This window comes from Clupea harengus, chromosome 14 (genome assembly GCF_900700415.2).
Source record: "Clupea harengus chromosome 14, Ch_v2.0.2, whole genome shotgun sequence".
In the NCBI taxonomy this organism is placed as follows: Eukaryota; Metazoa; Chordata; class Actinopteri; order Clupeiformes; family Clupeidae; genus Clupea; species Clupea harengus.
Genome location: NC_045165.1, coordinates 12589275 through 12612120, shown reverse-complemented (window position 1 = coordinate 12612120; position 22846 = coordinate 12589275). Strand labels below are relative to the sequence as shown.

The window sequence follows — 22846 nt, the reverse complement described above, 5'->3', positions numbered from 1 at the left end:
TAAATTACCACAACTGAGATGATAAGGCCATGCTGAAATAATAATAAAAAAAGCATAAACTTTATGTGAGTTGTCTTCCAAGAAGATGTTTCACACAGATACAGATTATTGTGACATGCTCTTTGGCATATGGCATGGCATAGGGTATATATCCAAATCCATATACATCTTAGTTTCAGTCATCTATAAAAATATTATAATTTGGCTACCTCAGCATGGGTTATGGATAGGGCATTTATAGTAATCTAATAGTAATTAGGCCTTCTGGCAGATACAAGTACTTTAAAGAGAGTGTAAGAACCAGCACAGGGTAGGTCTGATAACTTGCTACTAGGTTTGTGTCATTGCATTCAAACTCAAGAAATGATAAGGTCTGCAGTCTAAGATGGTGTTGGTTGCAAAGTTGTAGAATTGTAATATAAGTCTGGCATGTCTTGCTTGTTGGTATGACGTTTATCACCCAGTGTGTCAAGACCAATGTAATTTATTCAGAACAGTTTTATATAAACTCTTATTTTAACACAAAGAAAGACGTTGAACATTGTAAATGACCTTCTTGTTGTTAGCTACCATACGTTTACTGAACGTATACATACCTAAATGTTACAATGGTTGTGAACGGGGTGGTGATTCTGATGTTGAATTTACATCCTAGACATGAGATGGCAGTACAACACCGGGGCCGTTAATGGCCTACCGCAAAGGGAGACGAGGAATAGAAGAAAACCTGCCCCCGTTGTGTTCGCGCGGGGACGTTCTGTTTTGGTCTATGCATCTGGAAAGGGCCCGTGATTCTTTCCGCGAAACAACAGACATGCTCCTTTATATTGTTCGAAACGGCTTTCCACTAATTGCACGGTCACAACAAATATTTTAAATACAAACTGTCAAAGTTTACTTTTCAGTGAGGTACTGAGATAATTTTAATGTGCTTCCTAGCAAGTAGCTAGCACATTACCAGCTATGGTGTAACCAGGCGCTCGCCAGCATACTTGGCCCATTCCATTGAAAGCGGTTTTGGATAAATACATGAAATGAGCTTTCACTCGCTATCAAGACACACTTCCTAATGGTCGTTAGCACCTGGCCGAACATTACGAGCCGGTCGCCTGCACAGTAAACATGGCGGATTCAGACAAAGATGAGGTGAGGGTCTCTTCAAACTCCAACATAGCCTTTTCTTCCACACTTCAGGTTTTGACGATTAGAACGAATACTGGTGTTATAACCTTAATGTGTACGATGTGTGCAGAGGATCTCATATATTGTTATTTTGACGGAGGGTGAGTCAACATTGCTTGTTCTAACAACACAGTGGATCGATACAAGCAGGTTCATTGGCCATAAGCAGTGAAACAGCCATGAATTGATCTTTGTTTAGCGTGTGTGCTACACTGCGATATTATATACATAGTGGTAGTGTAACTAGTGCCAAGATTGAACTTAAGACTCTCAACTGATGGGTTGTGGACCAGAGAATGAATGACCAGTTGCCACTCCTCTTAGAATAAGCTGGTTCAATTTACAAGCCAACTTTCTTGCCTTCTTAGCTAGATCATGCCACAGGGTATCATATTCATAAGGAAGTTCAGCTCAAAAAGCATATCATTTAGTATCATTTCTGTAAGCATTTGCAGAAGTTCTAGATGACTTGCAAGGTTGTCATGCCATCAAGAATAGAGCTGACCATAATAAGAATTATCAGCTTGTACTTACAACAGTTTCATGTTTAGGTTATATTTGAGCATGAACATACTGTACCTTTCGATAAGTCTCTCTCTCTCTATAGAAGTAGATCTATTTCAGTAACCTTTTCCATGTTCACAGAATGTCCAGTGATTTTGCATATCTCCTCATGGCTTCCCTGTCTTTGCAGAATGGAGACTTTGTAGCACAAGCTTTTAGCGAGAACTCACCAGCCTCTGCAGGTACAGTCCAACTTCACTGCCACTGTCTCACCATTCATACTCTCAGATAGAACTGTTAATGTACATCTTGTTCAGTATGTAGGAATGGGAAGATTGATACCAGTTCTCCTTATCGGTCTGATTCTTCACAGCGTCTGGTTTTTAGCGTCAGTGCAGCTGTTCTATTATCTCTGCGCCTGAACACAAGTTAGAATGTCTGTCTAATAACATTTGAACATTTCAAAAGAAATTACATAGATATAATCAGGTTTTAAAATAATTGTTGTGTCTGTTGGAGAATAAACAAGTCGAGGTTCGTTAATGACGATGCAAGTTAATGACATTGGACAGTAGGATTTCTTTTGTGCGAAAGGAGCAGAAAAGTGGACACCAGGCATGTACAAACGGGACTTGCAAATGGGGCAAAGTGTGGGATTGGAGATTGCTGGCTGATGTCTGTAGACAACTCTAAGTTCCACAATGCATTGTTGTGACTGCTATAAGACCAAACATGGTGGTGTGTTCTGTGTAAGGACATTGTTTACTTTATTGAGTTAACAGAAGAAGATGTGATTGAGGCCAAAGTATGCGGAACAGGTAGCAAGCACACACAAGACCAGTGGAGATTATTAAGGAGGTATTAAAGGCTTTGTAGCTAAATCAACCACAACACTTCTGTTGGTCTTTCAAGCGTAGGCTGCTTGAGGAAGCTCCCCATACAGGTCAATGTTAACTTGGGAAGGGCTAGCCTACCAGGTACCTATGCGCTTCGCCTCATCACTAAATGTTTATGATCTTAAACAAATGTGCACAATATTTAGACTAATCAAAGCCAACTGATACAAAATATAATAGTAGGCGTGCAGTTAGTACAAACTACCTGTTGACGTAGCCTGTCACTGTGTAGTAGGCTGATATCATTGATTCGATATGTTTATCAAATGGCTATTGTCACATTTTGTTAATGACACTATTAGTACCTCGCTTCAGACTGGCATCTCCTCTCAAAGGCTGTTCTCTGTGGTTGAGCTGGTTTAGTTAAGTGTTGTGTTATGCAGCTTGCATTGTGTCTGGAATACACACAGTCCTTTCTGCTTAAAGGACCTTGTTTGGATCAGTAGGCTATCTGTCTCACAGTGATCAGGCTACCTTTTAGTTAGTTATTTAGCATTTAGCAAGCTTGTCTACCCCTCAACTCGTTCGATTTTCCCAATGCAATCTGTTTGATGTTATGTAGGCTAGCAAAGGCTAGTTATGTAGCTTAACTACAACACCTTTTAAGTTTGTATTCCTATTGCAGAATAACACGTCTAGAATGTAATGCCGTAATCGTCACAGCTGGTTGGAATAAAACTGCATTGTTGTGGTCCCTCATCCCCAGTTAATATGAACCCCAGTGTATCCACAGAATATCACTGCTGCTTCTGTGATAATGCATGTTTGTTCTGCAGCATTTCACTCAGTTAAAGTAGTCTAGTCTACAGTCAGTTAATGCGCCATACTACCACATAAACAGATAAAGTTAGCCAGAGATATAGAAATGTTTGTAAATTTACGATGTTAGCCAGCCTGATTTGAGGTAGCTCAGCTTGCGCGATAGATAACAGTTACTTGTTAACTGGGTGATGAGATTACCTTATTGTTGATGTGACAGAAACTCGACATGAAACTTGACATGCTTCGGGAGAGACACAATATTTGCACTTGCCACCAGACTTGATGTCCAATCGACAAGAGGAATTGTTAACCTCAGAGGCATATGATTCCGATGGATTGGACAATTTGTAACCAGTTCTCCACTGGAATCGGTTCTGGATTCCCATCCCTACCAGTTTTAGCCATGAGTGTACACTATAGTGTCCATTCAGGTGAAATAGTTTTGTCCAAAGAGGCAGACAGTGTTGGTATACTACTGGTATATTTCAGAGGCTTCACCTGAAAGCAGTAATGTAGATTACATATTTATGATCACGTAATAATGTGCTATATATTTAGACCTCAAAGTGGAGGCTGCATAGTTATTCCCTATGCTTATTTCTCTGTCATCAGATTCAATGTAAGAAAAGGCTTTGGTCTCTCCGACAGGTGATGATGTAAGGATGGCCTCTGACGGGGAGGGTGATGGAGAGGCAGCCGGCCCTCACTTCCCCACTGGGTGGAGCGAGGAGACGGCAGAAGGTGGGAGCGGAGGCGGAGGGACGGAGGAGGTGGGGGATGGAGACGAGCTGGACGGGCTACCCGTGTTTGGGGTGGACCAGGACCCCTGGGACTTGGACGCCCCTTCGCTGGGCGAGCCATACCCTGAAACCTCCAACACGGGGTCCGACTCGCGGATGACGGGACTGGAGGAAGAGCAGCAGCAGCATGGGCTGGACGAGGGGTCAGACGCCAACAGCCACACAGAAGAAGGGCCTCTTATAGATGAGGATGCAGGTGAGAAATAGAGCTGGCAGTTCAACACATTGTCTGACAAAAAGCCCTTTTGACAAAAACAATATGGGAACGCATGAGTTTTTTTGTCATGGGTTTGATTGCCTTAGAGCAGTCCAGCTGATAAATTAATCATTCATTTGCTTGCAAGCTTCAGGACAGCGGCGTAAAAGGAAGAAACTAAGAAGACCAATAAAATACGAAAACACATGTGTGGACTACATTAGTCATATCTGTTGTAGTTATATGATTGTGTGACATCATGTGGGTGAGAGAGAAGGAGAATGGTCTCTGAACCTTTTTCACCAGTGGCTTAGCGCCTTGGCTACAGGACCCCACACAGAAAGTGCACTCTTACTGTTAAACTCCACCAGTGAATCTGAGCTGAAAGTGATCTTGTCTTGCCGGAGCAGGGCTGAGCCACCCCACAGGGCTGTCCCCCATGGCTGGTGACGAGGGCGTGTTTGGCCACTCCGAGGCAGCTGCTCCAGAGGAGAGGGCCGTGGTGGACGAGACACACTCCTCTCCCACACACACACCACCAGCTGAGGCAACTCCAGGTCAGACGCAGCAAGCCACTAGGGCATAGTGATCAGGAATAGAGATTCATATGGCTGAAACTGTATTAATACAGTGCCCTCCACAACTATTGGCACCCCTAGTGAATATGACCAAAACAGGCTATAAAAAAATATGTCTTTGCTGTTTATCCTCTTGGTCTTTCACTCAAAATATTCACAAAAATCTTACCTTTTCATTGAAGTAAAACTATTGAAAGAAAAAAAAAACTGTTGACATTAAATAAATATTTTTCCCCAAAACATGTGTGCCACAATTATTGGCACCCCTTAATTTAATGTTTTGTGCAGCCTCCCTTTGCCAAGATAACAGCTCTGAGTCTTCTCCTATAATGCGTGATGAGGTTGGTGGAACACATGGCACGGGATCTGAGACCATTCCTACATGCAGTATCTCTCCAGATCCTTCAGATTCTGAGGTCAACGTTTGTAGACTCAGCTTCAGCTCATCCCACAGATTTTTTATGGGGTTTAGGTCGGGGGACTGTGATGGCCATGGCAAAACCTATATTCTGCGGTCGGTGAACCATTTTTGTGTTGATTTTGAGGTGTGCTTCGGATCATTGACCTGCTGGAAGGTCCAACCACAGCCCATTTTAAGCTTACTGGAGGGGGCTGTTAGGTTTTCATTTAATATCTGCTGGTATTTGATGGAGTCCATGATACCATGTATCCTAACAAGATGTCCAGGGCCTTTGGAAGAAAAACAGCCCCACAACATCAAAGATCCGCCACCATTCTTCACATTGGGTATGGGGGTCTTTTCTGTATGGCTATCTTTCTGTCTACGCCAAACCCACCTTTGATGTTTGTTGCCAAAAAGCTTTATTTTGGTCTCATCTGACCATAACTCGGCCCCATTGAAAGTCTGACTTACATTTGGCAAACTGTAGGCGCTTTAGTTTGTAGTTGATTGACAGCAGAGGCTTTTTCTGGCAACCCTCCAAAACAACTTGTGGTGATGTAGGTGGCGTCTGATGGTAGTTTTGGAGACTTTCTGACCCCAAGACTCAACTCACCTCTACAATTCTCCAGCTGTGATCCTTGGAGATTCTTTTGCCAGTCGAACCATCCTCCTCACGGTGCGTGGGGTCAATGTACACACACGTCCTCTTCCAGGCTGATTCTTAACATCTCCTGTCGCTTTAAACTTCTTAATTATTTCCATGATAGTGGAAATGGGTATTTTCAACTCCTCAGAGATTTTCTTGTGTCCATTTCTTGATTTGTGCAGCTCCACAACTTTCTGTGGCACATCGTCACTGTGTTCTTGGGTCTTTCCCATAGTGATGAATGACTAATGGAATTTGGCCTGTCTCACCTCATATTTGTACGCCAGTGGAACAGGAAGTCATGGTTGACCTCTTAAGAGTTCCTTATCAAACAGGTGAACTTAAAAATGTAAAACATGACTGGAAATATACTTCAGTTAGATTTTAATTATAAGATTTTTCTAGGGGTGCCAATAATTGTGGCACACATGTTTTGGGGAAAAATGTGTATTTAATGTCAACAGTTTTTTTTTCTTACAATAATTTTACTTCAATGAAAAGGTAAGATTTTTGTGAATATTTTGAGTGAAAGACCAAGAGGATAAACAGCAAAGACATATTTTTTTATAGCCTGTTTTGCTCATATTCACTAGGGGTGCTAATAATTGTGGAGGGCACTGTATGTCACAGATAAATCAAATGTAGGGACTGGTGTAATCAGGGAACCACTCGCATGATAGGACACTAATTGCTTGTTTGAGGCTAATTTGTTTCTGCCCCAGTGTTAATTTTGGCAGCTATTTTAGATTTAGTCTTAGTCTTTAGACGAAAATGCATATTAGTTTTAGTCACTTTTAGTAATTTTTATCCTGCTTAGTTTTAGTCGACGAAGTCTCATTACATTTTAGTCTAGTTTTAGTCACATTAAACTAAAAATTAAGTCCATCTTATAGTCACATTAAACTCCTTTCCATCCCTTCTCAGGCCCGGGGACCCCTTGTGTTGTGTCTACAACTGCATAATAGTCAAGCTTGCAGTATTTAAACTGTGGATGCAATTAGTCTCTAAGATACAGATCTCCTATGCCTACAGCTAAATTCCAATGAATTCAATGTAAATAATAATTTTAAGGCAATACTTAATTAACAGTATTATCATTAAAATATAAGAGAATATCAAGTCTAGATTTTGAAGATTCAAATGATCTGATAACACAATACAACTACTATGCCTACCTGGCCTTAGTTAAATCAACCACATATCCTCCATATGAATTGCTGTGCAATCTGATAACCAACATACAGTATTTAGCTAGACGGATAGTTTGAGAGCTGAAAGTAGTGCCAATGATAATAACAATTGCATAAATAGACAAGGATATGTAAACCAATAAACATATTCATTTATTTTTTCTTGATTAATGTCATGCGTGGCCTGTCCTATAGTCCATTCTGCAATGTGTTTACTAGCTAGTTATCGATAACTAGTATAACTTAGCTATGCTACCTCATAGTTAGCCAACGTTAGCTAGCTAAAAGTTTTGGAACTCATTTGCCAAGCCAAACGGGAGGTTTCAATCGAAAATGACTAGCTAGTTATCCAAGCTGACACAACCTATACACTCGACTGCCCCTTTGAAGTTAACTTAACGTTGGCTAATATATTCGAATAACTAGTTAACATTAGCTAATTATCATTGACAGTTACTAGCTAATTTACCTTGGCATAAATGGCAGGGTTGTCTTGTGCGCTTTCAGGTGCCTCTTGTTGTGTTCTTCCCACCTATTTTGAAGCCACAAGGTTTCTCTCCGGTTATTGCGGTGCATTGTGTTTTATTTTCTGTCATGTTATAATTAAACACTGTCCAGATATCTATTCTTATTTGTCTTCCAGTACCGAGTGCTTGAACTTCAGCCATCATAACGTTCAGCCATAGGGCGTCACTTGCATGTCTGGCCATCTCAGGGAGTGTGGAGGACGGATAGATACAGGACCGGGCAACATTCAACCAATGATGTGCATACAAGTTTAGAAAAAAAAAAACAATTGTGACTTAGTCAACCACCAACATTTTCGTCTCGTCTCGTCAACGAAAGTTAAAATAGATTTAGTCATAGTTTTTATTTATAAAGAGCCGTTTTCGTCTCGTCTTAGTCACGGGAAAAAGGTCGTTAACGAATATTTTTCGTCATAGTTTTCGTCAACGAAATTAACACTGTTCTGCCCATCAGCTATATATTTAATAGTCTGCAGGTGAATCTCATAGGTTAATTGGTAGCCACACCCACACATGCACGTGAAAGGGCTAGAGGTTTGGATTGGAAGGAAGTGTTTCTGTTGCTCTGTTTCCTGCATTTTAAGCCTATTTGCTTTGTGAACTAGACGCGAGTCTGTTTTATCCACGTCGGGGTAGTTTCAGCTTCTTTGAGAAGTCTGACGAGATTTAGCCACTTCATCACAAATACACTTCCTAATGTGATGTCCCTGGCAGTGGAGAGTTTTTAAATCGGATCTGCCCACGCCCAGTTTCCACCAGTTTAGATTAACCTGTACTGTTGCTGAGGGAAAATCGGACCCAATCTCAGCCCTTCAAGCATTCATTGAACAACAGGTTTTAAAACCAACCCTGTGTTTCCAGTTATGTATTACATTTCACCCTGTCTTGTGTCCTCTCCAGTCCAAATTATTTCCTCATCACTTTTTGTTCTAGAAGAAGACCAACACCAGTCAGAAAGTCCAGAAGCAGACTCCCAAACTGAGGTACGGACCAAAGAAAATGTCATAGGCGTTTACTGAACATTTAGGCATTTATTGAACACTTTCTCTCATTCTGACAAAGGTGAGTGCTGTTTTTTTGTGTGTGTAGGGTAAGTTTCAGACAGATTCACGGTCAAAGTTGCTGATTTAATGCCCATATTACCACTTCTCCTTCATCCCTTTTGACTGAATGCTTTTCAAGTTTATCACATGATACACTAACGAGGGGAGTAAGAGGGAAGTATTAGTCATAAGTCAAAATATTATGAGTATTAAAAGGTCAGCCCTCTTTCTTCTCTAAACCCTTTTAGGACCCAGCTCTCCTCCTGCCTCCCTCCCCCCGCGCCTCCACCAGCGCCATGGAGCCTTCGGGTCCGGTGGTCCCGGTGGTCCCAGAGCTGGCGCTGTACCCGAGCCTGCCCCTGCTCAGCATCAAGGACGAGCCCATGGACGAGGGCTACGACGTCGCCTTGCAGCAGCCACAGCCCTCCGCCAGCCGCATCAAGCAGGAGCTGGACCAGCCAGAGGTGAGCTCCTGAGCCTCACAGATCACCACTCCTGGGGATGCTCATGTTACTTGAACACTTTACAGTAGGACCGGGTGATATGACCGAAGATAAATATTTTGCGATAAATTCACAGATTCACCCAGGGTTAAATCCACCACAGCTTCTATTGTATTGGTATTTTTCAAAATACCGCTTTCTCGCCCTTGGGACAATTACGTGTGGAAAATATATGAATGCAAATTCTCAAAAATGATTATGACATTTGTAATGGAAGGATTTCTGTTTTGAATGTGTTCTTCATAATTTGTCTTTATGAGCATAGTGCAGCAAGATTGGTTAAATAGTATGAATGGTGAGGCTGAGTGCGGTCAAAGGCGAGGTCTCAAATTAAGTGTGATGTACTTGTGAAATCATCTGCACTCATGTGACTGTGTGTATTTGCAGGAATTCGCCTCATCTAGCAGCACAGAACAGCTTCGCATCAGTGCTGTGTTCTCTGTGAGCGGAAGCTCCAACAACTCTGCTGGTAAGAGAGAAGCACACACACAAATACACAGCCAAACGCACACACACAAATACACACCCTTACACACAAGACAGTTCTGCAACCTCCAACCTCACCAGTTAGAGTTAAACTAGAGTTGTAATTATATTTATTTATTTATTTGCAATGAAGTGGGGGAAAAGATGGCAGGTTGGTCACCAAATCTGAATCAAACTGTCTAATTTTGTCCTTTCCCCCACAGCTCCTGCTCCAATGCCCCAGGCCTCGATGCTAGCACCCCCTCGAACGGCCCCTGCACTTGCCCCCGCCCCCACTCCTGCCCTTGCCCCTCCGCCGGTTCCTCCGCTCTCCGCCATCATGATCCGCTGCTCCGGCTGCTCCAAGGTCCTGCAGAGGGGTCAGACGGCCTTCCAACGCAAAGGCTTCAACCAGCTCTTCTGCTCCACACCCTGTCTCACGGGTGCCGCACTGCCCCCCGTCACCGTCGCCCCCCCTATGACTACCGCTCCCCCACCTGTCATGCCCATCATGCCCATTCCACCTGCTATCCCACCCACGCGGAAGAAGTTCTGCAGTAACTGTCACAAGTGGGTGTTTTCATCTATCCGAAATATTCTTCTACTGAGAACTACATTTGTTATGCATTTGTTGTATGTCTGACTTGCGCTTCTGTAAAATACACTTTCTGGTGAACTATGTTGACATTTTGGCATTCTCCATGATCTTATTTGGTAGCTTTGTTGATTTAAGAGCTGTTGAAATGGAGTGAATGAAGTAGGTCGTTTTATTTTCACTCATTCAAGGAAGTAGATACATTGAGGTCTGTTGGAAGGGAATAGTTTCTTCACATTCCTGTAACTTGAATTTGTATTTTTTCAATGACATTGGTGAAGGATTGGCTGTTAAATTGATTGATGAAACCACAGATCAGTCAGCAACAACAGAAATAAGAGATATTTCTCTGTTCATTTCTTTGCGTAAATTGTGACGTTTCTAAGCAGATCTTTTGAAATCTTTTCCAAAGGGAAGTGGTGAATCTGAAGGACCTGATCAAAGCTCCTGTGGGGAACACCATGAGGGACTTCTGCAGTCAGACATGTATGGAGAGCCTGAGTCAGAAGATGGCCCTCTTCCCACGTCCACGCCGCAGCGCTGACGGCGACGGCGACGTCACTAAGTGCAGCATTTGCCAGAAGATGTCCGTTGTAAGTGACCTGTTCACTGTGAACCTTTCTGGGTAGTTCTGGAATATTCTGCCAAATACGCTGCAGATCCTCACTGGTCTGTTAAAGTGAAATTATGAAGGTTTCCCCATTTATATGGTATGGCTTTAGAGGTAACCTGTTTTTCAACATCCTCAAATTTATATCGATAAACACTCTTATAATTCCTACTAGGAATTCCCCAGAATATTCACTAGACTGTTGTGTTGTCTAGGTTGGAAAACCAGCTAAAATGACATCACGAAAATATCACCCAAAACATCAAAGTTAGCTAACTTTTTTTAAATTTTGCTGTTGATTTCACACCAATTGTGTGTGTTAACACATGACACCTCTCAGTGTCTTGGATTGAGGTGACATGAGGTGGAAGAAAGTTTGTAGTGACGTTCGGAAGAGAAGAGGAGCTCACTAGAGATAATAACAACCCCTCTGGTGTGTCCCTTGTGTGTTTTGTTTCGTAGATCGAGCACGAAGTGAACCATTTCGGCTCCATGCACAAGTTGTGCAGCGACCACTGCTTCACGCGCTTCCGCGTCATCAACAACGTGAGCGTGAACGTGTGCGAGTCCTGCGGAAATCACTGCTCCAGCTCCACCGGGACCCTGTGTCTGCTGCAGGCCGACGAATGGCTCAAGAAGTTCTGCAGCACCGGGTGCATCTTCACTTACAGACAGGTGAGTGGCAGGGGAGACCGCCAAACGTGACCGCTGTGTAACGCTATGGATAGATGTCATCGCACTTTAAAACGGTGTGACAAAAAAGTAAGCGTTGAAACAGAAGTGTTTAAATGGCAGTACGCCACTGTCAAAGGACATTGGTGTGCGATTCTGAAATTGTTATTCCATGTCATCAAAAGGGTCAGAGTGTGTGTACATAGGCCATAAACGATGACATGACAGCCATGATGGATGGATGTGCTGACAGATATGTTGATATGTCGTTAAGCTCTTTTTCAGCTGACTTACTACATCATTTGAAATGTATTTAGTCAGCTTTTTTTGCTTTTACAACTAGATCAACTGAAGAGGTGTGTGGGACAGAGAAGGGCATCACAGGTTTTTTTATGACCATCAATTTGTTTGATAGAATGAACTGTGTGTGTGTGTGCGCGCGCGCGTCTGCATTGGTTATATTATTTGGCACTAGGGTGAGTTTGGTGTATATGTTTGAATGCACTACTATTATGTATTACAGAAAAAGTCAGTTTGAGTCAACATAATGTGGAGGGCTTGTTAAACAATTACAAAGATGCTACACAACTTATTGGAGGACAGATGCATGTAGTTTATGACAGACACTTTCATGAAAGATAGATAGATAGAAAGAATGAAACAGAAACCAGAGTGTTTCAGTTTTTAGTGTCTCCTATCATTCTTTTGAAACAGCCAGCTGAAGATTCCTCTTTTGTCGTTCTTTCCCATCTCTGTATTGACCGAAGTACTGGAGCTTCCATCCGACGTCCGCCCAGCTTTAGAACAGACACTGCTGCTGGTCTTGCTCTCCACCACCTGTGCCTTTCTCTTGGAGCTCTCCTTCTCCCTCTCCCTTCCCCTCTCACCTCGGCTCTCCGCTGGGCTCAGAAGGTGCTCTTCTCTGCCTCGTCTCGTGGTGGTCATTCTCTCGTCATCTCTCCCCTCAGTTCTGCAGATGTTGCTTCTGGCCTCCATGGGCGCCTCTAGACGATAGTCACCCTGGTCGTTGTTGGGTGGAGTTGTGGTTCCTTCGACGAGGCGGCTGTTGTTCAGCTTCCAGAGAGATTTTTCTATGTCCCTGAGGGCCTCTAAGAACATGCTGGAGTACTGCTTCTCCAAGTTGGCGGTCTTCACCTCCTGAAGCTGCTCCAGCTCCATCCTTAAATGTCTTTCTTTGCGCAAGGATGTGAGCGTGTCCTCGATCTGGTCCATCCTGTCCTCTAACTTCTCAATGGCTGTTGTTCTCAGACTGGCCTCGACCCCCTCCACCGTTCTCTCAATCGCAATCTGTCTGCCTTCCATCCTTTCCCTCTCTACCATCCATGCCTCCATCTCCTTGACCATTTTCTCCATCTCTTTCTTCTCGTTTGCTCTCTCTTCTTCCATCTGCACTGCGTATCTACCCATCTCTTTCTTTCTCTCGCTCTCCCTTTTGTCCATCTCCCTCTGTCTCGCTCTCTCTTCCTCCATCTCCCTCTTTCTCTCGCTCTCCCGTTCGGCCATCTTCTTCTTCTCTCTCGCTCTCTCTTCCTCCATCTCCCTTTTTCTCTCGCTCTCCCGTTCGGCCATCTCCTTCTTCTCTCTCGCTTGGTCCTCCTCCATCTTGGCCATCTGTTTCTCCATGCTCCTCATCCTGTCTGCCATCTTCTCCACCTCCTCCACGGTTTGGTTCTTCTTTTGGAGCTCCCTCTCGACCTCCCTTAGTCGCTCCCCGAGGCCGTTCACTCCTCTCTCGTACAGGGAGCTCCAGCCATGTTCTACAGCGCTCCCCCTGGACGTCTGGGCCTGCTGGATGTTCTGCTGCATCTCTCTCCTCATTAGGTCAATTTCCCTCCGGTTGAACTGGTGCTCCTCGCCCAGCTTCTCCATGAACCAGGACTTCATGAAGACCTCACGGCTGGTAGCATAGCTTTTTAGCTTGTCCAACGTCTTGTCTGGCTCCTGGGAAGAAGAATAGCTGTTTATTTAAGAGAAGTTATTAACCATATATAGACATTAGCCATTAGACATTAGTTTCCTCTGATGTAGCTTATTACTTCATTGTCCTGAGGAATAGTCCTAGCAGTCGTTACTTTATCTACGACTGATTCTTACCCACTAATTCCAGCTCTCTTGTTTGTCTTTCATCTCTTAATGTAATGTAATCGTTCTTTGACCAAAAATACCACTTGTCATTCAGTGCGTTTACATGGACTTACATGGAGTATCCCGGTTATGATCGGGTTTTTGAAGTATCCCATTCTTGTGTTTTTTTGTTCTTTGTCTTTTGTGTTTTTGTTATGTCTTTATCGCCATAGTAACTCTAAAGCTGAACTACCTTGAGTCCATAGATAACATAGTAAATAATAAATTACTTTTAGTAAAACCTTTTCTATGAAATGTTGGAGATTAATGTCGATTCATGTTTTACTCTTTTTAGTTTTGAAAGGTTTGAAAATGTGTTTTATTTGGACATCCACTACAATGGTCCTAAATAAAAAAAATTAGGAAGCCATGTCAGAGGTCCAGTCTTAATACAGTGTACTGGGCTAGTTTAGACTAACCTTTATGCCCTTTACTAGTCTAAACTAGGCTTACTATTGAGGTGTAACAAGGTTTAGTATGTGTATTTCCAACACATTCACACAACAACTTAAATGCCACGCCAATACAACCTTACTTTCTTAAGCAGTTCAATAGAACCAGTGTTAAATTTGTAGTGTTAGTATTATAATGAGGCATTCTGGGTAAATTGTTCTCACCAAATAGTTGTTATTCATGGCTGATTGTTTGTCCAACACGTCTGCTGACAGTTTCTTGCTGCTGCTTATAATAGTGTGGCTTTGTATTTTATCAAAAATGTGAATGTGGTCCTTTGGAATGTTCTTCGTTACCATGGCGCCCAAAATGAATGTAAACATAAAACCGAATTGAAACCAGGAGTTTCTAATCCATTGTCTAGCATTTATGACATCATTTTGCCAGAAGCAGTTTTCAGTAAAAGACCTACGTGAACAAATTCCCAGATGTTTTTCTTTGTTGGCAATAGGCTATCCACAGGCTATATTTGTTCTTTTGTAAATCCTGGTACTGTTGAAGTCATATGAGTGGTTATACTATCTACATATAAATGGCACTCTGAGATTCTTTTGAATGAAGAGTGCATTAAAATTAAAATGTATTATTATTATTATTAAATAGTTTGAGAAGATTCAAACTTTTCGATATCGGCAGTGTGGCTCAGAGGAGAAGCATTGGTCACTGTTTCCCACTCTCGGACCGTGTTATTGAACTAACACTAAGGTTTTTTTGCCTCCTCTCTCTCTCTCTCCCTCCCAGAAATGCAAGCAGGCGTTCTCGTGCAGCCGCTGTCATATCACGTGCTATGCACAGTCGATGCTGGAGAGTCCCAACCAGCTGGGCATCACGGAACTCTTCTGCTCCAACAAGTGCCGCATCACCAGCCGTGTGCCCAACAACCTAGCGGGTATGAAGCGGGTATATGCCCGCCATGAGCACTCCCAAGCACGCTTCACTCCTTCTCGCATAGTGCTTTCGTGCTAAATTAATTTGTGGAAACACTTTCCGTGTGTCTCTCCTCAGATGCCCAGTTCCCATGTACACAATGCCAAAACGTCCGAGTCCCGCAGTACCACCTGGCCACTGGAGATGGCGCCATAAGAAACTTCTGCTCTGTCAAGTGTGTCAATGTATACCAGGTACACGTGTTAAGTGCTCTTACTTTTCCTTAATTCCACTGTCAGGTTGCTGTAATCTCAATGCTGTGGGTTTTGTTGCAAGATGGCAGCATTACATTGTTCTGCTATTCTCTGGTTGAAGAACAGCCTAACAGCTACTGTACAGGCAGCATAATTCCTGAATTGTACTGTAGGTCTGGATCAGATTAGGATTTTCTGATTGCACAAACCATTTTGATGGCTGAATGGCATTGTGTAGTTGTAAAATTGGTATTGGTGCGCCCTCTTGTGCTCGCATTGGGTAATGCATGTGATTTGACTGTGCCATTTGCATCGTTTATATTGTTATTCAGTGCTAACATTTATTTGCACTTTGAAAATGATTTAAACAGAAACCTTAATATTAGAATTTTTATTTTTAATATTTCCTTTCAGGAGAAGAGCAGCACTTCCACACCGCTAAGCCAGATGAACGGCAGTACCAGTGTGCCCACAAACCCCATGAAGGGGCAGCCTTACCCCCAACAGCCACCAACCCCACCCCCACACCGGGTCCCTCACCTGACACAAATGCTCAACCCCCTGCTCCATCCTCTGCCACCCTACGTACCCACGCCTCTCCACAACCACGGCCCACAGCATCTCGTGCCAGGCTCCACTCACCTCGCACCACCACACTACATTCCGGCCCCAGCAGTGGCGCAGCCCGGGGTCCTCTATCAGCAACAGCAGCAACATCCTAATCAGCATCAACAACAACAACAACAACAACGACTGCACCATCCCCAACCATCATCCTCCATCTCCACCTACCAGCTCCCCAGGATCTACTGCAAACAGTGCAGTCAGGGCTTTAATGCCAAGCCACAGGTCCTTCAGCACAAGGTATGTTTCTATGTGTGTGGGTGTGTGTGTGTGTGTGTGTGTGCGTGCATGCCAGTCTATCTGGCTCAAATTGGAGAAAATAAAAATGAGGACACAGTCTTATTTGAGGTTTTCATTCCTGTTGAACGGAAAAAGCCTCGGGCGATGGCCTAATACTTAATGACGAGAAGCGGTAATTAGCATGAAAGAAAGACTCGCTAATTGTGGTGAGTGGTTGTTGATAAGATGCTTATGCAAATATTGTTCTTGCTATTTTAGTATGACAGAAGCATTTAATTGAAAAGAAATAAAGGCTTTAGGAAGGCTAGAGCCTAACCTTCGGCTGGGTTTTCTTGTAATCTTTTGAATACAAATGGTCAGTGCTGTAGCATTCCTTAGGTAAAGCTGGTTGGTGAGAGTGGTGTGTTGTGTTCAGGGACAGGTTTGGCTGTTCTGTAGCATTCCTTAGGTAAAGCTGGTTGGTGAGTGTGGTGTTGTGTTCACGGCCAGGTTTGGCTGTTCTGTAGTGTTCCTTAGGTAAAGCTGGTTGGTGAGTAGGGCTGAACAATTAATTGCATTTGCGATTTAATCGCGATATGATAGAACGCGGTTTTCTAACCGCAACGTTCGCGATTACAAACGTGGTCTAAAAAAAAAAAAGATGCTAAATTTTGTGTTTGTGTTTAAAAAGTGCATGCCTTGTGTTTATTCTTACAATGACTTTGTTTAAATTACTTAAATGCACAGTGGCAAAGCCACCGATTTGTTGTTCTTGATTCTGTAATGAGCAGTTAAATAAAAATGTAAAATGTGGGAAATAATATTTTACACTAAATGTATCTAATATTGTGTTGGTCATATTTAAATCATTCATTACGATTTGTTGGGGAAAAAAATTAGGATAAAATATAAAAATCGCATATTAAATCGCAATCGCAATATTGGGGGGGGAAAAAATCGCAATTAGATTATTTTCGCAAATCGTTCAGCCCTATTGGTGAGTGTGGTGTGTTGTGTTCAGGACCAGGTTTGGCTGTTCTGTGGGAAGACCTGCTGTGAGCTGTTCAAGCGCCTCAGCGAGATCATGGCCCTGTGCGACTACTGCAAACTGAACAAGGTGCTGAAGGACGTCAGTCTGACGTTTGAGAACAATCCACGCACCTTCTGCAGCGAAGGTGGGTCTCTCCCTTTTTCTCTCCCTCACTCACTCACTCTCTCTCTCTCTTGCTACCCCTCTCTCTGTGTGTTTCTGTGGATATTATGAGCTCTAAAACATTAGCTCTTAACTCCTTCCCTGTGCTGTGTGTATTGTTCCCAGGCTGTAAGCTGCTGTTTAAGCACGACCTGTCCAAGCGTCTGGGTCAGCAGTGCAGCACCTGTGCCTTCTGCTCCAACATGAGCCCCCAGACCATCCCCAACTACTTCGGAGGCAAGGTGGAGGAGTTCTGCAGCAAGGACTGCATGTCCGCCTACACCGTCCTCTTTTATGAGGTGAGACACACTACACTGAGCTCAGAGAAAAGCACGAGCGTGTGCACACGGAAAGGAGAGGAGGGGAGGGGAGCTGAGCTGGGCTGAGGGAGGAGAAGAGGAGGAGAGGAGGGGAAGGGAGGGGAAGGGAGGGGAGCTGAGCTGAGCTGGGCTGGGCTGGGGGAGGAGAAGAGAAGAGAAGAGGAGAGGAGAGGCTGGGCTGCAAAGCACACTGTTGGTAAAACAGTGACTCATATGTTCTCAATGTAAAACATGGCTGCCAAACCAATACAGGTGTATTGAGTGTATATGCTCTGGGCTGTTAATTATAGTATAGTAGGACAGCATGTCATCGAATGAGGGGGCCTCCTGAACACTCATGGTGCTTTCCTTGCATATACTGTATGCTGGTTTGTGCTATGAAATTATATACTGTACCTGACACTGATTTACTGTCTGTAAATTCCAAAATGATGCTGTATATTGGAGTGTAATGATACAATTAGTACATACATTATTAAGCTATTTGATGGTGAGTTGTTGTATTAAATATTTACTGGTAAATTGAGTTCCTCTGCAAAAGGATCCTTTGCGCCAGTTTAATGTAAAGTTAGCAGTCAGTGATGTTGAACATTTGCTGCAGACTCCGTGAACCCTGTCTTACTTGTTTGTCAGATGGCCAAGTGTGACGTGTGCAAGAAGCAGGGTCGTCTGACGGAAAGCTTGAAGTGGAAAGACGGCGTGAAGCACTTCTGCAATCAGCTCTGCTTCATCAACTTCTGCCTGCGAGCCAGCCAGCAGAACCAGCGGCTCACCAACGGCACCGGAAACGCTGCTGGACTCCGACCTGCAGGTGTGCGAGAACCCAGAACAGCCTGGAGTCACAGGAGCCTAAGCTTCTGCTCCCAGCCCACAAACCCCGCTCAGAACTTGGGGGCGTCACGCGAGGTGTTGAGTGAAGTGAAGTCATTCAGCCCCTGAGGTCCTGGCGTAGGCACCAGGCAGTGGGCTGTCCCTTTGTTTCCACCCAGAGAAGCCTGAGTCACCTCATTTAGGGGTGTCGTGTTGATTCCCATTGGTTCTCATTATGTATATAGTTATTAGGGAATAGCCAGCAAGACTGGGAGCAGTCCAGCTCTTTGATGAGGTCTCTGAAACCCAAAGTCCTTCTCAACAAGAGCTGAAAGTTTAGGCAGATTAATGCCTCTGCTCCTCTTCTGAGCTCGATCTCCAGCTCATCCTTTTCAGCAGTTTTTAGGATCAGATTCATTGACACATATAGGCATGCAGAGTATTTGATCAGTGTCTGTATATAGTGAAGTCATTTATTAATCGTAGGGGAAAGGAACAATGGTGGCAATAGGTGTTCCTATTATTTCCAGATGGAATTCACCTATATGTACATGTCAGGGATGGAATTTTGAACATAGGCTCAATATGGGTGAACATTTAGCTTCCCTGAAGATAATGTTTATTATCTGACACAATGAATGTAACAGTAGTGATCATATAAATATTACAAGCGCATAGAAAACAGCCGTGTAGACATGCAGACTGAGAGAATCAGCCAACCACACCGGGGTTAACAGCAGTCACTCGCATCCTCCTGAATGCAGATGAAATGATGGATTTGTGTTGTATTTACTGAGAGACTTCACATTATGGGACTCAGGGTGGCATGTGGAACTGGAGGAATCGTCTAATTTTGGGATTTTGTACAGCCGTTCCCAAATTAGTTCCGTTAATGTAGAATTATGGAAAGTTATTAAGTACTCCATTATGTTGGCGTTATTGTGTATTTTCATTGTCTTGCTCAGTTAAGTGCCTGCATGCTGCACTGTGTGGCACACGCTGCCTACGGGTAATGCACTGCGGAGGTCAGTGCAGAAACTATCCAGAAAACAAATTGGTTCAATGTCCGTCCTTATTAAAAAGCATGGGTTTCTATTTATGCCCGGAAATGAAATGGAGATTAATTTCTTGCTTGTGCAGCCCTAGTTTCAGGCGCTGTGACTAATCTTTTTTTTCTGTCCTACCCCTCCACTTGTCTCCCTCTCCACCCCCCTCCCCCCACTCCTCCTCTCATTCCGTCTGTAGGCCTGGTCTCTGCTCCTGCCCAGCCATCCGTCTCCAAGGAGACGCCGGTGATTGGCGACGTGGTGTCTCTGGCCTCCACCCCCAGCGGCCAGCCCGGTGACTCAGCCCACACGGCCCTCACAGGTGCAGACACCGACCATCACTCAGCCCAGATCTTATTAGAACGCCACTCGGCACTCAATCATGCAGGGCCATTCCTAGCACCATAAGTGAGAGAGAAGCCAAGGTTTTTCTTTCCCGTAGAAGTGCTTTAACTAAGGCACGTCAGACACAGCCAAATTCCAGCAAGGCTTCACTGACTACACAATGCGACAATACACTGTGTTAATAAAGGACAGTCCAGTGCAGTGAATGGGCAGACACTCGCCGAAAGAAATTGATTGTTAGGTGCTACAACGCCATTCACACATAATAGGTAGTTCGATTCTTTTATTTGTATTTTCCGGAAGCATGATGCTTTTGCGTCTGATTTGTGAGAATGTCCGTCATTTTGTGCAACGCTGGTACCCTGATGGCTGCCCTGCTTACATTTAGTCCGTCCCCCCCCCCCCCCCTCTGCCTTCTCTGTTCCAGGAGCACTGCCTACCTCAAACAGCCATGCAAAGATCATCGGTGATGTAAGGGCTTTTCCTTCTCTCTTGCCTGCTCCGCTTTAAATCACACAAAGAAAATGTCAGCGGCGTGGGTGTAGGCTCCGGCTATTGACTGTGTGTGGTTTCACATAACCTGCGTGTTTCTGTATATATGTGTGTGTGTGTGTGTGTGTGTGTGTGTGTGTGTGTGTGTGTGTGTGCGTGTGTGTGCATGCTTGTGGGTGGTTCATTTGTGAGTGTGTGTGTGTGTGTGTATATATAGTGTGTGTGTGTGTGTGTGTGTGTATGACTGTTTTTAGTGTGTGTATAGGCATTTATTTGTCCATATGTGTTTTCATCTGTGGGCGTTTTTTCACATTTGTGTGTGTGTGTTAATGTTTGTATGCACTGCCTCTCCGCAGGCGAGCACTCAGACGGACGCTATGAAGCTGCCGTCGCCCCCGCCCCGCATGCTGAAGAACAAAGCGCTCATGTGCAAGCCCATCATGGTGGAGCGGGGCGTGCAGTGTCGCCTGGAGTCGCCGCCGCCGCCAGCGGCCTCGGACGAGGGCAAACACGCCGCAGACAAAGAGACCGGCAGCAGAGAAGACGCATACACGCTATGGAACATGACTCATAAAGGTGCCGGCGTACGCTAGCTTATTTATCCTAAATAACCACAGAGGTTGGGACTCCTGCAGTGGAAATATTTCACTTGATTTTGTGTGTGTTTGAGTTTGTAAAAGTCATGCCCTGGGCTTTTCAGTGGTGAAATAGACCTAACTGAGGCTGGCATTTTACTGTGCTGGGTACTAGGGCTGAACGATTTGGGAAAATAATCTAATTGCGATTTTTTACCAAAATATTGCGATTGCGATTCGATATGCGATTTTTTTTTTTTATCCTCTTTTTTTCCCAACAAAACGTAATGAATGATTTAAATATGACCAACACAATATTAGATATATTTAGTGTAAAATATTCTTTCCCACATTTTAAATTTTTATTTAACTGCTCATTACAGAAACAAGAACAACAAATCGGTGGCTTTGCCACTGTGCATTTAAGTAATTTAAAAAAAGTAATTTTAAGTATAAACACTAGGCATGCACTTTTTAAACACTGTGTGCAAAATGTACCATCTTAAAAATTAAAAAAAAAAAAAAAAAAAAAAATTATTACTTTTTTTTTTTTTTTTTTTTTTTCTTGTGACCACGTTTTTTAATCGCGAACGTTGCGGTTAGAAAATCGCGTTCTATCATATCGCGATTAAATCGCAAATGCAATTAATCGTTCAGCCCTACTGGGTACCTCTGCAAGGGGGGCTGTACCTGACTATTTTCTTCCTGAAATGGATTTATGGATAGTGCTTTCAAGTGCTGCTTGACTGTTTCTGCTGCTAATAGTAGCCCTAATGTACTGGCTAGTGTTACTGCCTGTCTTGCCATTGACTCACTTTTTTTGTGTGTGTGTATGTATGTGTATGGCATGACTGTGTGTGTGTATCTGTTGTATATTTATATGGGTCTGGTGTGTGTGTGTGTGTGTGTGTGTGTGTGTGTGTATCTGCTCTCAGTGAAAGATGAGGGAGACAAAGAGGAGAAGGTGCGCCTGGTGCCGGTGCCAGTCCCTGTGCCCGTGCCGATCTTCATCCCGGTGCCCATGTGCATGTACACCCAGTACATGCCCGTTCCCATGGGCATGGCCATACCGGTACGTCCCCCACAGACAACACCACACCAGCTCTCTCTCTCTCACCTAGTAATTGACACCGGGACAAAATGTGAAGGCAGGTTATTGTTTCATTCCGTTCTCCCACGAGCTTGAAGCCAGATCGCCACACATAAACAAACTCATACACTCCTTTCCTTCACCCAGAGCTGTCTCCGGCTCTCCCTGCTCCCCCTCTCTCGGACTGGATAGGCCGACAGAGGCTGTTATTGTGAGGTGTGCATTTCATCTGTATATTTACTCTCACTGGGCATGGAGCCCTTGGCCTTTGACCTCGGTGTCGCGGCAGTTATGCTCTAAACACTGGACTGGCCCCTTGTGTGTACCCCTCTCTGCAATGCAGTTCTATGGTGCAGAATTAGATGATGAAGCGAGTACAGTGGTACAATCTGTACAGTGGGCAGAGACCAGGGAATCCCTTCAGGAATGTGCACACGAGAAGAGCATGATATTAAACAACTCCTGCACCAACACTATTGAGCATTCATTCAGATCATTAAGAGCATGGGAAGGTCCTAGTGCAGCCCAGGTTCGAGTCCGGCCTGAAGTCACTTCTTGAGTCCAGTTCCCATCCCTCTCTCTCCCACTCACTCCCTATCTGTTTTCACTGTCCTATAAAAAGGCTAAAAAAAGCCCCCAAAAAAGGAGGGCACAAAGACACTGCCACCTGAGGGGGGGGGGGGGGGGGTGCAGGCTGAGAAGCACCGAAGGACAAGATAAGGGAACCTGGATGAAATATGAGCTGAACAGAGGCTCTAAAGAATTTGACCAGAGAGGCTGGATGCAGCTGCATTTTGGGCCAAACAGAAGTCAAAGACTCAGACCTATTACAGAAGGAAAGG

The 22846-nt window shown here is 44.0% G+C and overlaps 1 protein-coding gene across 2 annotated transcripts in view; it reads left to right on the top strand.

Annotated features, from left to right (window-relative positions):
- Window positions 1-719: 719 nt before the first annotated feature.
- The window catches only part of si:ch211-266o15.1 (zinc finger MYM-type protein 4), a 35378-nt gene continuing 13251 nt past the window's right edge, over window positions 720-22846 (top strand). The window contains exons 1-20 of one of the 2 annotated variants that reach the window (XM_031580050.2): window positions 720-1146; window positions 1877-1928; window positions 3993-4340; window positions 4751-4897; window positions 8618-8667; window positions 8976-9191; window positions 9618-9699; window positions 9920-10265; window positions 10703-10883; window positions 11363-11575; window positions 14912-15059; window positions 15176-15291; window positions 15706-16155; window positions 17156-17309; window positions 17453-17625; window positions 18280-18457; window positions 19702-19824; window positions 20275-20318; window positions 20696-20915; window positions 21850-21986. In XM_031580050.2, coding sequence (XP_031435910.1) covers window positions 1123-1146; window positions 1877-1928; window positions 3993-4340; window positions 4751-4897; window positions 8618-8667; window positions 8976-9191; window positions 9618-9699; window positions 9920-10265; window positions 10703-10883; window positions 11363-11575; window positions 14912-15059; window positions 15176-15291; window positions 15706-16155; window positions 17156-17309; window positions 17453-17625; window positions 18280-18457; window positions 19702-19824; window positions 20275-20318; window positions 20696-20915; window positions 21850-21986 — 3402 coding nt within the window. In that variant the 5' untranslated portion in view covers window positions 720-1122. Of the gene's footprint in view, window positions 1147-1876; window positions 1929-3992; window positions 4341-4750; window positions 4898-8118; window positions 8519-8617; window positions 8668-8975; window positions 9192-9617; window positions 9700-9919; window positions 10266-10702; window positions 10884-11362; window positions 11576-14911; window positions 15060-15175; window positions 15292-15705; window positions 16156-17155; window positions 17310-17452; window positions 17626-18279; window positions 18458-19701; window positions 19825-20274; window positions 20319-20695; window positions 20916-21849; window positions 21987-22846 lie in introns of those variants that run through there. The other variant, XM_031580052.2, reaches the window with a different exon arrangement.